At 58.3% G+C, this 14,327-nt stretch overlaps 1 protein-coding gene across 4 annotated transcripts; it reads right to left on the reverse strand.

Annotated features, from left to right (window-relative positions):
* Positions 1 to 53: 53 nt before the first annotated feature.
* LOC149862130 (matrix metalloproteinase-17-like) lies at positions 54 to 14,289 on the reverse strand. 4 transcript variants are annotated; one of them, XM_090055476.1, is made up of 11 exons: positions 8,098 to 14,289; positions 5,895 to 6,208; positions 5,242 to 5,374; positions 4,748 to 4,916; positions 3,209 to 3,492; positions 2,934 to 3,113; positions 2,467 to 2,557; positions 2,021 to 2,100; positions 1,425 to 1,577; positions 966 to 1,223; positions 54 to 823 (listed from the first exon to the last, which is right to left on the reverse strand). In XM_090055476.1, the coding sequence occupies exons 2-11, from the start codon at positions 6,015 to 6,017 to the stop codon at positions 537 to 539; spliced, it is 1,758 nt and encodes a 585-aa protein (XP_089911602.1). In that variant the 5' UTR covers positions 6,018 to 6,208; positions 8,098 to 14,289; the 3' UTR covers positions 54 to 536. The 4 variants fall into 4 exon arrangements, with proteins under 4 accessions (XP_089911602.1, XP_089911601.1, XP_089911603.1 ...); XM_090055475.1 differs by having other exon boundaries at positions 7,381 to 14,289; XM_090055477.1 differs by having other exon boundaries at positions 2,934 to 3,110; positions 5,895 to 14,289.
* Between the last annotated feature and the right edge of the window lie 38 nt (positions 14,290 to 14,327).

Below are 14,327 nucleotides of genomic sequence, written 5' to 3' on the forward strand. Positions count from 1 at the left end.
GGAAGGGTAGGGTGCCAGCTCCCCAGCACCAAGCAGAAATGGCAGCTTCTTGCCCAGGCAACTAGTCCTCAACCCTGGAACTAGGAGAGGACAGAGAGGAGAAAGCTGGTGTGACAGGGAGTTAGGGAAGGATGAGGACTGGGGAACAAGAAGCTAGGGCCTGCCTGAGGGGTCCTGAGAGACCTCCCCACACCCATCCTGCTTTCCTGGGTCTCTGCAGGGCCATGCTACCAAGACAGGGTGGACTAGTTCCCTGCTGAGTCAACCCTCTGCACAGAGGCTGAGCATGACTGGGCAGCTCCTGCTGACACTTCCCTTCCCGCTGGCCCTGGGTATTGTCTCACTTGAAGCAACAGCCCCTGATATGCAGGGCCCTGCCTGCCCTGGGGCCCATGCACCCTGCGAGCAAAGCCACGCAGGCCTGGCTCCAGGGGATGTGATGCCCTCCCAAGGGATCCCCGCATCAGCATCCTGGCTGGGCACAATTCAGACCTACAGAGTAGTGGCTACACAGTGAGAGCGGGAGCAGCTCTGGCCTAGACAAGTTCCTGGAGCAACAGAAGGATGATAAGAGTCCAGCCAGGCCCAGCACAAGTGGATGTGCTGTAACACACACAGTGCTCTGCCTCTGGCAGAGGGGCCCGCACATCTGGCTGGGGTCTGGCTCCTGTCATGGGGCTGGTGGGGGCACTTGAAGGCGGGTATGGCTCCTCTGCGCAGTCCAGCCAGTCCTTGGCTATGGAGCGAGGGTAACTCCCCTCTGGCTTGAGGCTGTGCTGGTCAAACTTCCAGTACTGCCGGCCCTTGAAGGCATACACCTCTCCTGCAGGAAGATGGGGGTTATGAGCACATCAGGGCTCTGTACACAGCTCAGGGGTGGTGGAGGGGGATTGAGAAGGGGAAGGCTCACCCTTCACACCCCAGGGGAGGTGATAGAGTGAGAAGCAGAGGCTGGGGGGACTCACCGTTGTTCCCACTCAGCACATCATCCACAGGGCTGGGCATGGGCCCCCAGGGAGTGTCGTGGGTGGGGAAGCCCTTGTCCATGTGGCCAGCAGCCTCATCATAGCGCCAGTGCAGCCCATCCTTGAAGAAGTAGGTTTTCTGGTCATGAGGCCAAGAGAAGGCACCATCCACCCCTGTCCTGGGCAGTCCAAAGTCTGTGACAGGGCGTGGGTACCCCTCTTCCACACTATTGTCCTTGAACACCCAGTACAGGGGTCCTGGTTGAGAGAAGTGGGAGGGAAGGGGATAAGAGTGGGCAAGCTGTCCTCCAAGCCTCACAGCACTTGGCCACAGGGAGGCCTCGGGATTAGGCAGCAAGAGTGGAAGCCAGTTCCCAGGATGGGTCCTGGTCATATCACAGGTATATCAAAGCACCAAGCCCTCAAGTGCCTCCCACTGTCAGCGCTCCTGGTACTCACCACTGAAGAAGAGGATGCGATAGTCCGTGGGCCTCTCGTACACAGCATCCACCTTGTCCAGGTGGCTGGGGAGGCCCCGCCAGAAGCCTGCAATCAGGGCAGGGCGCAGGGAGGTGAGGTGCCGGCCTTGGGTCAGGCGCCAGAAGTATGGACCTGCCTCGCAAGGGGAGACAAGATATAAGTACTGGTTCACATGGTGGTTGTTGCTGTAAGGCCCAAGCCAAGGGGACTGCAGGTGTGCAGGGCTGGGAGAGCCCTTAGAGATGCAGGGTTTGAATAGGCACTGGCAGTCCCTGGAAGTTCAGCCTTTTTTTGCTCAACCATTACACCGGAGTTTCAGCCAGGGCTAGGCAAAGAGACACACTATCCCATGAGGGAGGGCACAGCCTGATCCCTGAGTCGACACCCCCACGTTCAGCACACATCTTCCTCCCAGGGAGCTTCTCTCTTCCAAGGCTGACCATGCAGCAGGTCCTACAGGTGGTGGGTCACTAGGGAAGGGAGCCCCCAGCCCAAGATATCCCAACGAGGGCAGGGGGAGCCAGGTTGCTCTGCTGGGGAGGGAAAGAGGCCACTCCCCACATGCCACAACAGACCTTTGAAGAAGAAGGTTTCCCCACGAATCTGCGTGACGGCATCGATGCTGGAAGAACAGCGGTCTGGGTGGTCCCCCGACCTGCAAGCCAGTGGTGTGTGACTGGCTGACCCAGGAGGGAAGGGGTCTCCCCCCATGCCCCCCCCCACCTTCCAGGCTTAGGCCAGCCTGGTAGAAACCTCCTCCTGGATGCAGAGATCTGTTTCCAGCCTGGCAGAAAGGCCAAAGCTGTCCCCATGTCTGCACTGGGGCACACATGGGGCCCTGCACCCCACTAGCCCAGACACATGAGCTCCATTGCTGCCATCCTTTCCCACTGCCTGGGTCTCCCAGGCCTGATGGAGCCTGGTGGGGCCTGTTCTTATCACAGCCTAGTGCAGAGCAAGGCCAGGCCACAGCTGAGTCCCCTGTCCAACGTGGGGAGGAGCAGGGACCATCCTGGCTCACCTCAAAGCGGGGAAGTCGCGGGGCAGGGCAGACAGGGCTGGGAGCAGGGACGACACCTCAGGCCTCTCTGTGGAGTGCAGGGCTCGGCTTCCTGTGGGCAGCACCGGGCGCACGGGCGTCAGGCCCAGCAATGCCCCAAGCCCCTCCCCAAGGAGCTGCTGCCCCCTGACTCAGTGACTTAGTCGTGGGCCTTGAACAAGGAGCCTGAGGCAACACCACCTTCCAGAAAGCAGCAATCCCAAGCCCTAAACCCAGCTCTCCCCAGTGTGCCTCCTCCTGCCCAGGAGATGCAGAGAGGATAGTGCATCTACTCAAGAGGCTCTCAGCTTGTCTGATTGAGGGATGCCAACTCAGTGCACCACAGAGCAGCCAGGGGCGCGAGCCCCCAGGTCTGTTGGGCTAAGCTCCCAGGGATTTGTTAGAGCCATGCCAGGGTGCCCTCACCCCTCCTACCCCCTGCCCCATACCATAGAGCCTCTGGATGTCCAGCCGGTCATCTGCCAGCAGCTGGTACTGCAGGGGGTCACCCACGGGCCCCTGGTAGTAGGGACGCATGATGGAGCGCTTGGAGGGGGAATGCGTCAGGCCCAGGCTGTGGCCGAACTCGTGTACTGCCACAGCAAAGAGGTCCATCCCGTCGTCATCTGCTGGGAAAGGAGGGGGTGTTGGGGAGCTGCAGCTGGGGAGAGCCTAAGTTTTTGACTGAAGGAAACATCCTCCACACCATGCCCCCGGGGCTCACCTGGGGCACGGAAGGTCCAGTCCTCTTCGCTGTCGAAGTGGACATTGCCAGCACGCTGGGGGTCGCCAGGGAAGAAGGCATGTGCCACCATGCCCCCCGGGCCGTCAAAGGGGGAGCCATCCCCATGCTCCTGCCGCAGGAACTCCACTGAGATGTCGGCGCTGTGGCCCCCCACCTCATGGAAGGTGAGGGGGGCAGCCTCACCCCAGACTCGCAGCGCATAGTACATCAGCACTCGCATGGTCTCCCGGCTGAGGCGGGCCCCCCGCGGATATGTCTTCACCCTGGCGGGAGATGGGGTTGGTCTGGAGCAACTTGGGCTATCCCAGCTCAGCCCGTCCCTCTTACTCCTATCCACAGCCCCTCTAGCCCAGCTCAGTCAGTGCCCCTCACTCATACCCACAGCCCCTGCTTTCGCAGCTCAGCCAGTGGTCCTCACTCCCAAACCACGGCCCTGCAATATCCCGGCCCTGGGTCACCCCCAGTCACCTCTGCTGATGCCTTTCAATCCTGACCCCCTACCTAGGACCCCCTCAGTTTTACCAGGGCCCCCATCTCCTCTTTCCCCTTCTCACCTCCAGGGCTCTGTAACACTGTCCCTGAGGCTTTTGCTTCCATCTCCAACAGACACTGAGGAGCAACATGATCCCCTCTCCTACTCCCCTGCAGCCTTTGCCCCAGGGAATGGGACGGGTGGGTGCCCTGGCCTCAAAGGCTACAGCGGGGGTGACAGCAGAGGTGGTCACACACAGGGGCTGGGTCAGAGCAGCAGCCTGATGAGTTGGATAGGAGGAGCGGGGGGTGTCTCCACTTCCAGCTGCCACAAGCCAAACAGGGGCCTTGTGAGCCTGCACTGCCCCTGTGGGGTTGTCCCGGGGAGTCTGGAACTGCACACACCGGGCAAGGTAGTGCTGCTTTAAGACCTGGCTGTTTGCACCTTCAACAAATGCAAGTGCAATGCAGCCCCTGTGTCCTCTGGTTTTTTCTCAGGTCTAACAGTGAGGAGGCCAGAGCTGGAGAGAGGAGAAGGAAGCAGCTGTGGGGAGCAGCCCCACGAAGCAAATCCCACACAGCTTGTGGGCATGGGACCCTTCTCTGCTTTCTGGTGGCTGCTGGGCTCAGCCTACATCCCAACTCCACTGAGACCCCAGTCCCATTCACCTGGCAGCCCCAACCCACTGCAGCCCTGCGGGTTCACCTTCACCACATAGCTGGGGCTGGGGGCAGAGGTGAGCCTCCTGGGAGCGTGGTGCCCCCTTGTGTCAAACAACTGCATTACACTGCTGCTTTGGTGTGCCCATTTACACTTTCTCCCCTTCCCCAGGCTCCTCCATGTGAATCATTCTCTTGGGGGGCTTAGCTGCTTTGTTATGGGGGGGCTGGCACGCAGGCAGATGGGCTGGCTGGGTTTATCCAGCAGGGAAAGCTGATGCTGGGGTCAGCATACCCAAGTTACACCCCAAAATGCCTGTGGGGCTCAGCCCTGCTGGTGAAGGGAAGTTGTTCGGATACGGCAGGAGGGAAGATCCTGATTCCAACCTCCAGGAGATGTTCCTTTTGGTCCAGGCGAGGCCTGCGCTCCGCCTCCCCCGACTCTTCCTCTGCTGCCTCTTCTCATGCTGCCCTGTGGACAGCTTGGCAGGGCGGCTGGGGAGGATGTCCGGCAACGAGCAGCGGGGCATCTGGATCAGCGCCAATGTGGCATCATCTGGACCACAGGAGAGGGGGTGCACGGGTGAGTCACTCACCAGGCCAGCTGGGGAATTGTCTCTAGCTCACCCATGCAGGGAGCTGCCAGTTCTCAGCTCAAGCCCACAAGGGAGCAGTGCCAGGGGAAATAAACAGGCCCTGGTATCCCTAGAAAGGCACTGGGCACTGTCCTGGAGCCCAGGGCAGGCTCCCTCACACAGCCATGGCACAACGGCTCCTCATGGAGTACTGCAGTGAGAGCAGGGTCATTTCCACCCTGGCTCTGAAGCAGCTCAGCACAGGGGCCGAGGTGGGTGTGGGGAGGCAAGCAGGCTCCAGCATACCTAGGATCCCTGTCTCGGCGATCCCAGCAAACTGCTGCATCGTGAGGATGGCGCTGGTCACAGCCTCCCAGGTCTGGAGCTGGCCAGTAACAGGGTCCGTGGGTGGGAGATATCCGTACTGCATCAGCCAGTCCTAGGTGGAGGGCACGGGTGGGAATTGGACACCGGCCCCTTCATTGGAAAATGCCTCCTTTGGTGCCCAGCTCCTTGGACAGCCAGGGGAGGGCAAAGCCAGCCCCAGCCCAGACACAAATCCTGTCCCAGGGCACTGGCGATACGAGTTTAAAGAGTCTCAGCCTTGCCTCCGTATGTCCATGTATCACAGAGCAAGGGAAGGCTTTTCAGCAAGGGAACAGGGCTGTGGGCTGGGATTGAGGGGCACCAGGAAGGTGGAGGGGGACCCAGAGCAGGGCAAGGGGGGCTATGGGTGAGGAGTGAGGTGCACTGACAGGGTGGCAAGCCAAGGGCTGCAGACTGAAATTGAGAGGCACCATCAAGGCTCACGAGGGTCTGGGGTACAGCACTACTAGGGACCCACAGCCCTGCATGCACTGTCCCCAGGCACAGGGGTTACTGGAAGTCCTGGGAGAGGGAGACCCCCAACCCCCACCCTCCTCCGAGCCATGCAAGCATGGCTTTGCCACAAGACTCACCACGAGCTCTCCGCTCTCGTCTGCTGGGGTGGGCACAGGGCGGGCGTGGGTGGGCAGTGCCAGGAGCAAGGGCAGTAACAGCAGTGCCATAACCTGGGCTGAGACAGGGGGAGGCACCATCATCTCTCCCTTGAGCTCCAGAGGGTGCTGCTGCTCCACAGGGTGCTTCTCCGTGCAACCTCAGCTGGATGCAGACTCTCCAGCTCTGGAGGGGGCCTCTTTGGTGATCTTATCTTGCAGGAGCACAGATGTGGGGTGGGGGGCCAGGCTTTCTAGTGCCTGTTGCTTTGGCTGGGGATGCTGGGTCTTGCCTGCTGCAGGAGAGAAGGAAATGGCATCAACAGGTTGTAGACAAGCAGAGCCCATGGGACTCATGCAGCCAGAGGCAGCAAGGGAGACACTGGGCAGAGGGTGGGGAGCTTCCCCAGACCAGGTGTGCCCCAAGCAAGCCCCAGAGACAACTGTGGGGAGTGGAGCCAGCCCAGTATGAGCAGCTGGGCTCTGCTGGGCTGCCTGCCACTGGCTTGACCAGTTGTGACTTCCTGCACCAACAGAGACAGAAAACTCTGAACTCCAAGTGAGAGCAGCCCCAGGCAGCCTGGTAGTAGCATAGCCAAGGGTCCCACGGCAGCCACGCTGGGAGTGAGCAGGTGGGCACAGCTGCCAGTGCTGTACCAAGCCCAGGCTGCACCCCCCTTGGTAACACCCCTCACGTGACATCCCACCCACTAAGGTCCCTGATGTACATCCTTCCAGACCAGGACTCTTCCTCTGGGTTTGGGGAGTGCTGAGCCTGCCTTGGAAATGGACGCTATTAATAACACAGCCATGAGTGACTGGCGCCTCTGATGGTGGCGGCCCTGTCAGGGGGGCACCAGCCCCCATGCACCCCCTACCAGTTGCCCATGAACACAGCAGCACCGCTCCACCCCAGACTCAGCTGCATTTACCTCTGGAAGGAAGGGATCCCCCTCTAATCCTGCACCTCTTACTGCTGCATGTGACAGGCACCCACAGATTTAATTACCCAGTGCCGTGGCTCTGAGCCCTGGCCCCCGAAGGGCTTTCAGCGAGTGCCCGGCTAGCTGTACCCCTCACCCCACTGACCCGCGGCAGCTACAGCTCATTGGAGGCTTGATGGACATTGTCGCAGAGCCTCCGGAGCCCAGATCGTAGAGAGTGCCCACGGCCCCTCAGGGCCCTGAGCTCCGCGCACGCCTGCAGTACGGGACGCAGGGCAGCCGCTCCGCCAGTGCCCTGAGGGTGGCAGGTGCGGGGACGCTGCCACCCGTGGGACTGTGCTGCCGCTGCTCGGGCGCGCAAGGGGTCACGGCTGCGAGTGGAGCGTGCGGGTCCCCCTCGCTGCTGTGGGCGGGGGCGGGGGACGGCGGGCGCGGGGGTCCTGTCCCTTGCACAGGGCGGGGCTCTGTCACGGGTGGGCACGGGGGCGGGGGCCCTGTCCTGCCCCGCGCCCCGTCCCGCTCACCTGCTGGCTGCCCTCCAGCCCCTCGCGGCAGCCCGGTCCCGCGCCCGGTCCCTTCCCCGGGGTCAGACACGTCCCAGCCGCTGTCCCCGCGCTCCCCCCCCGCACACGCAGCCCCGGGCGGGGCGGGGCGGGGCGGGGGGCGGCACCTCCCCGCGGGGAGGGCGCCGGGCGGGGCGCGGGTGCACTGCCCCTGGCCTGAGCGGCCCGCTCCTGCGTGGCTGGCCCGGCTGGACCCCACCGCCCCCGGGCCAGGCCGCCAGGCACCGGGGACAGCGGGAGGGCTGGAAAGACAGCGGCGGGGGCTCAGTGGGCCCCAGTCAGGGGGCGCTGGCCACGGAGAGGCACTGGGCTGGCTTCCAGGAGGTGACAGGGGGCAAGTGCTGGTATTCACAGCCCCGGCCAGGAAAGTGCCTGCCCTTAGCTTTTGCAGGAGCTAGCTGACAGCGTGCAGGGAGCGCTCCCGCTCTGGATGCACGCTGGGCTGGGGGACCACCTAGTGCAAGGGCTCAGACTGGATCGTCTTGTCTTGGCTTCTCCATCACCTCCATGTAATAGGGAAAATGTCCCTGCGGGGGTTGCAAATCATGTGTCATCTTCCTGGAAAGCCTTGGGGGCCGGAGGAGCCGACTCTTGCAAGGAGCCAAGGGTGAGGGATGTCACATCTTGTGTCCTGGAAGGAGAGAGCAACAGACTAGGACAAGACTGAAATGTGCTCACGCTCTGGGAGATGGTGGTGCCAGCTGATATGATGTGGTTACAAGTCTTGCAACAGTTGGTGGCGCTCCTAAATCTCCAGCTCGCAAAGTCTGGCGATTGCAGGGGAAATGTCCTTTTTCATACAAAAGAGGTGCTTAGACTTCAGGGTAACGGGGCAATTCTGAGAAGCCTGAAATCCAGGAAGACCCTGGATTAGTACTAGTAGTAATCTTCTAAACTCCCACCCTAAATTAATTTTAGGCCAATCTTGTGGGTGTCTTCATAAATGCAAGGTTTGCTCGTAGCGTTAGCCATGCTGTGTGCAGCATCCTTCCCTACGCCCAGGGGACCCGCCCCGGGGGCAGGCAACGCACAATTCGGCCCTGCCTTCCAATCACAGGGAGTGGGGCTGAAAGCGTGCACAGCTGCCATGCCCTGACCCTGGGCTACTTACACTAATTGAAATGGAGCCCACCTGGGAGAAGCCTCATCCATCCCCCTCTCTGCTGTCAGCACCCCATCTGGCAGCTGGCTCCTGACCCCTCCTCCTCTGCTTCCCTGACACTGCCACCCCCGAGGCCTATTGCTTGCTTGCTGGGTGGGCGTACGCCCCATCCCAGCTCCTGAAATGTTAATGTCCCGGGACCCTACAAGAGGCTGACCAAAGATATCCGTGACTCAGGAAGCCAAGGGTTCAGGGCTGCTATATTGGGCAAAGGGGTCCTGCTCCTTTGAGGGAACAAAGGGGACCAACAATGCAGCCATTAAGCAGTTCCCAGGCTTCTTGTGCCTGGCTGGGCCGGAGGTCGTTCCCATGGTTATGTGGACTATGGGCGCCTTGTCTCCCACTGGAGATTTCCATAAAAAACAAATGAAAAATAGGAACCTAAAAGGACTGTCATGGCAACTGGGAAGTGGAAGCCCGCACACCCCTTCCTTCCCACCCTGTGCCCCCTCTGGGACATGGCATCCTTCTGGGGCAAAGGCTGTTGCCCTGTCCCCGAAGCAGGAAAACCCTGGGGGAGCGAGTGAGCAGGCCTCTCTTAGGATGGGAAGCCCACAGGAGAGTAGGGAGTGTGCAGGGGCTCGGGGAGGATAAACAGGGGTATCCCTCTGGGGCAGGGACTCATATAGGTCTCTTTGGGGTTGGGGGCACAGCAGTGCTGGATTAGGGGGTCCAGGGCACACATGGAGATCTGGCCAGGCCTGAGAGCTCCTCCCCCTCCAAAAAAGCCCCCCCCCCAAAACCTCAGCAGACCAGCCCTGGCTTTTGGGCTGTCAGGGTCTCAGCTGCTTCTGGCACCAGCACTGAGCCAGGGTTTCCAGGCAGACGGGAATGAAGAAAGAGGCTTGGGTCAACTGTTTGTGGAGGCGGGGGCCTGGCCACAGGACAGAGCAGCTGTTGGGCCGTCTCCCTCATGGGTGTTTTCTTGCTGGCTTCTCCTTTCTCCCCACCCCGCATTTCTCATTTTCCTGCCCTCCTCACCACAGGGCACCCCACCACGGAGCTGTACTGCCTGCATTGCAATTGCCCCTCATCTTCTAACCCCCCACAAGTTACAATACCCTTGCCAGGTACTGCCATCATAAAGAGTAGCTAAAACCTGGGCTTCTTCCTGGTTTAAGCCTGCTAACAGGTTGGCTTGTATGAGCATGAGCTCCACAGAGCTAAGCTGGTTTCAAATTGATTTGTGTCCATGTGCAGCCCTGCTGATTTCTCTCTCGGTGGACAAAAAATTGCACTCGTGGTTAAAGCAGAGCAGCCTTAGGTTTAAAGGCCTTCTCCATAGAAAGGGAGAAGGTGCTATGTGTGTGGGCTAGGGGTGGAGGGGAAAGCAAAGATGGCAAAAATGGTTGGAAAGGAAAGAGGCTGGGGGAAAGCCATAGAGAGACAGCCGTGTGGGGATGGCACCGAAGGGAGAAGCACTCAAAGGGATATGTGATGGCAGAGATGGGGTGAAGGGGATACAACGCAGTGCTCAGGGCACTCGGTGAGGTGAAAGTGGGAGCCGAGGTGACAGGAGTGCGGGCAGGAAGGAGAAAGGGGTGAGGGGGCAGATGATGAAGATGGGGTGGGGAAGGCAGGGTGGAGGTGGGCATGTGTGCTTACAGCCAGGGAGCTGAACAGTAATCTCAATTAAGCAACGTTATGACAGATTGGGATGCTGAAAGCCAGATCAAATTCTCCCAGCTGGGGGCTTGCGTGGGGAGAGAGACAATAATCATGCCTTTGCTTAAAGCAGCTCCAAAGCCCAGGGTCATCCCAGGGCAGATCTGGGGTTGGAAATCTGTGGCAGGTGCTTTGGAGAGACTGAGAGCATGGATGCAGCAGGACACAGATCCCAGGGACAGAGCTACCAGACAAAATGCTCTGGGACAGGAGGGAAAAACACACTCAAAAACCAGCTGATTAGGTGTTGCACCCAGAACTGTAGTGGTAGCAGCTGCAATGGGCTGTGTCAGGCCTCAACTCCCACCCTTGCAGGGTCAGGCAGGCTGCCACCTCCCCCACAGCCAGCAAAAACAATCCTGCACTTTGCTGTGGGATTGCCCATAGCTTCCAGATGTTTGACTGGAGGGTAGCAGAGGTGGGGGGAGCCCCTGCCGGATTATGTCATTTCATCCTTTTAAGAGGATTGTGGCCACATGCGCACTGGCCAGCCTACAGCAGGCACGGCTTGAAGCTTCTGCTGGAAGTTCACTGTGGGGGGGGCCTCACTGATGGGGAACAGGGAAGCCACGCCATGTCTAAAGATACACAGACAAGGTCCCCTCTCACAAGCACCCCATGAGGGGCACAGAGGCCGCAGCAGGCTGAGGGTCCCAGTCATCACTGCCACAGCGCCTTCGAGCCAGCGAGGCCGTGGGGGACGAGTCCCCTTTGGAACACCTACTGCTCGGGAGCCCTGCCACGGGGCGCAGCCTGCCAGCTCCGCGCAGCCCCGCAGCAGAGCAAGGGCAGAAGGGGGACGACAGGCGAGGGCACATGTCTATGCAGTTTGCCTCATGGTGATTCTGTGTCGCTGCCAAGCCTTGTAGACGCCACAAGGGCTGGGGATCATATTAGGTCTTGCGGAGAGAAGACAGAATTTGCCTCCTCTCCGAATCAAGTCCTAAACTCTCATCGTGCCCTTTGTCGAGCATGGAGAGAAAGACAGAGCAGCCCTCCAGTGGCAGGCTGAACTGTCCCCACAACAGCCCTCTGTAACCGCGTTGTTTTGATTTCCCTTTGAACATGGACAGAGCTGAACAGTTCTGAGCTGTGCTGTGTCTGCTAGGGATAAGCAGAGGTCTTTGGGCTAGGAAACAGGGCCTTCTTGCCATGGCTAGAGTCCTAGAATAAAATAGTGTGAGGAAAGCCTGCAAAGACATTCAGCTCAGCCCAGCCCAGCCGCTCCTGAGCCCCAGCACTGCTATCAGACTGATGGCAGAGGGGCCCCAGGGAGGAGAGCGATGGGACATGGTGGAGGAAATTAAATGGAGGGCCAGCCTGCAATCCGATTATCCATCCCTCTCTCTAGCTGTCTGGCCCCCTTGAGTCTGCCTGACCCGGTTAATGTGATCCCACACCAGATGCTGCCACCTCCACATGAGCTCACAAGGCTGCCTGGATCTGGTTTCCGAATCCAGCACTGGTGGAAGGGTTCAGGGACAGCCAGCTTGAGCCATTGCCCAAAGGCTGCCGGCTTCCCCAAAGAGCTGCCAGAGGGGTGGGGAGAGGCCAGGGCAGAGCAGGACTAGGTCCTACTGGAGAAGGAACCAGGGACCAGGAAAGCCATCCCAAGCACCGAGTCATGGTGAAGCAGAAAACAGGATAGTGCCAGGGCCTATACTGGGGTGAGAGATAACAGAACAACCCTACAGCGAGGGAAAGCAGCTAAGCCTGCACATGGACTCATGGAGAAATGAACAACTAAAAGATCGCCCATGTCTTCTCCTCAGGAGAGGGGCAAGGCTAATTCCCGCCCCCCAGTCTGGGGGGTTGCATCTGAAGCCTAGAGGATTTGATGAGACCAGCTCATGGCTCATGCCACAGCTTCCCATGCACCACTCTACCCAGTTCAGCCAAGCTTGCACTAACACCCCTCTCCATAGCCCATGCAGGCCTTCTCTCACCGAGTAGCCAGACTGATCAACCCTCCTTATAGGGGGAAAACCATGTTGGGCTGGGATGTGTGACCATGCAGCATAGCAGTAGTTGGGTGCCTTTGCTTACACAGCTGTGCATTAGTTTCAAGCCATCCCTCCCCATTCCTTTCTACAGCCACCTTCCCTTTTCTTCCTCCTCCAACTCCTCTGTCCCCAGACAGTTTTCCTCTTAACCACTGCTCTCCTTGGAGTTTTGGGACCCCGCTCTTCCTCCTTGCCAGCTTCTCCCCGGGGCAGCAAAATACAAAGTTGCTTGCTGGCTTCTGCCTGCTTGTGAACGCACACAGTACACAAGTGTTTTCAATTTCCCGCTTCCCAACTCTGTAGAACAGCCCTTTTTCTAGTGGCCGCACTGGCTGCTCCAGCTTCCTGCAGCAAATGGGCTGCACATTCCTTGACTAATTAATATCCAGCCCTGATAGCCTCCCCATGGCTTAGAAATGTATTTTAGTACTGTTGCACTCCCTTCCCTTTGAAAGCAGGCTGACTTGTTAATGAGAGACCTTTTCACCATCACAGTCAGGGGAGGTAGGGGGTCTCTTACAAACACCCAGCCTTTCTGCTTCTGGTTCAAGATTTTTAGCATTGAACAGTTTCCTGCTGACCAGTTTATGGTGCAAACCTATTTTCAGCACTGGGAACCAGGCCCTTTTCAAGTGTTAGGAGCACATGTACACATACATACCCCTAGATAAAAAAAGTGATGTTCCCTGCAACTGATTCAAACCACAGAAGCACAGAAGTGGAGGAACGCCAACTGAGTGACCTCTCTCAGAATGAATTTCACAACTGCTCCATTTCCTTTCACACAACACATGCATGTCCTCTCTTATACCCCACATGCAAAAGGGGCAGAGATACTGTCTTTCTCCCTTTCCTTCTTCCATTCTCTCCATGCTACCCTGGTCACTGGCATGGCCTTTAAGCACCACTATGCTCACAAAATTCTTCCAAAACTCGTTTCTTCACAAATACTAAGTGCGCTGCCAGGCTAATTATATAAACCCTTGTCTGTTCTTCCTGGCTGTGGCACATTGGTAGCAGCTGTCTTCTATAGTGTGCAAGCATTTATCTTTGTGTCCTGTTCAGGGCTGAAAACACTTAGAAGCTATTGTCTGAAGGACATTTTCCACTTTGAAATCTGAAAATGTGTTTGCCTAACATTTGGACAACAACAGCAGAACTAAGATCAGAGAAAGGAGTACTTTTAACATGTCCTCACATTGACAATAGGCCAAAACTTAACACATAATCCTTTTGCTGGTTTGAAAGGCTGCCATCAGGCTTTTTTTTTTTTGTAAATAGGAGAAAAATAAAGTTGTGAAAACAACAAGACTGACAGACTCAGGGGCAAATGTAGAGGCTGAATACAAACAAATTTCCTACATTTACTAAGATTAAGAAGTTTCATAGTTTGTAGGGTCGGAAGGGACCTGAGCAGATCATCTAGGCCGACCCCCCGCCATGGCAGGAAAGAGTACCGGGGTCAAATGACCCCAGCAAGATGTTCATCTAACCTCCTCTTAAAGACTCCCAGGGTAGGAGCCTGCACCACTTCTCTTGGAAGCTGGTTCTAGACCCTAGCCACCCTGACTGTGAAGTAGTGCCTCCTGATATCTAACCCAAATCTACCCTCTGCCAGGATGTGACCGTTATTCCTGGTCACCCCTGGCGGTGCTCGGGGAAACAGTGACATCCCCAATGCCTGCTGATCCCCCCTGACTAGTTTATAACAGGCCACTAGATCCCCCCTTAGCCTTCTCTTTTGGAGGCTGAACAGGTTCAGGTCCTGTAGCCTGTCCTCATAGGGCCTGCCCTGTTGTCCCCTGATCATGTGAGTGGCCTCCTCTGGACCCTCTCCATGCTGTCGACATCCCTCTTGAAGTGCGGCGCCCAGAACTGGACGCAGTACTCCTGCTGCGGCCTGACCAGTGCCACACAGAGGGGGAGGATCACCTCCTTGGACCTGCTCGAGATGCATGCCAAGGTGCGGTTGGCTTTCCTGACTGCCTCTCCACACTTCCGGCCCATGTTCATCTTGGAGTCAATGATGACCCCCAGATCCATTTCCGCCTCCGTGCTGATAAGAGGGGAGTTCCCCA

Source organism: Crocodylus siamensis, chromosome 6, assembly GCF_052110815.1.
Source record: "Crocodylus siamensis isolate JL-2025a chromosome 6, ASM5211081v1, whole genome shotgun sequence".
Lineage (NCBI taxonomy): Eukaryota > Metazoa > Chordata > Crocodylia > Crocodylidae > Crocodylus > Crocodylus siamensis.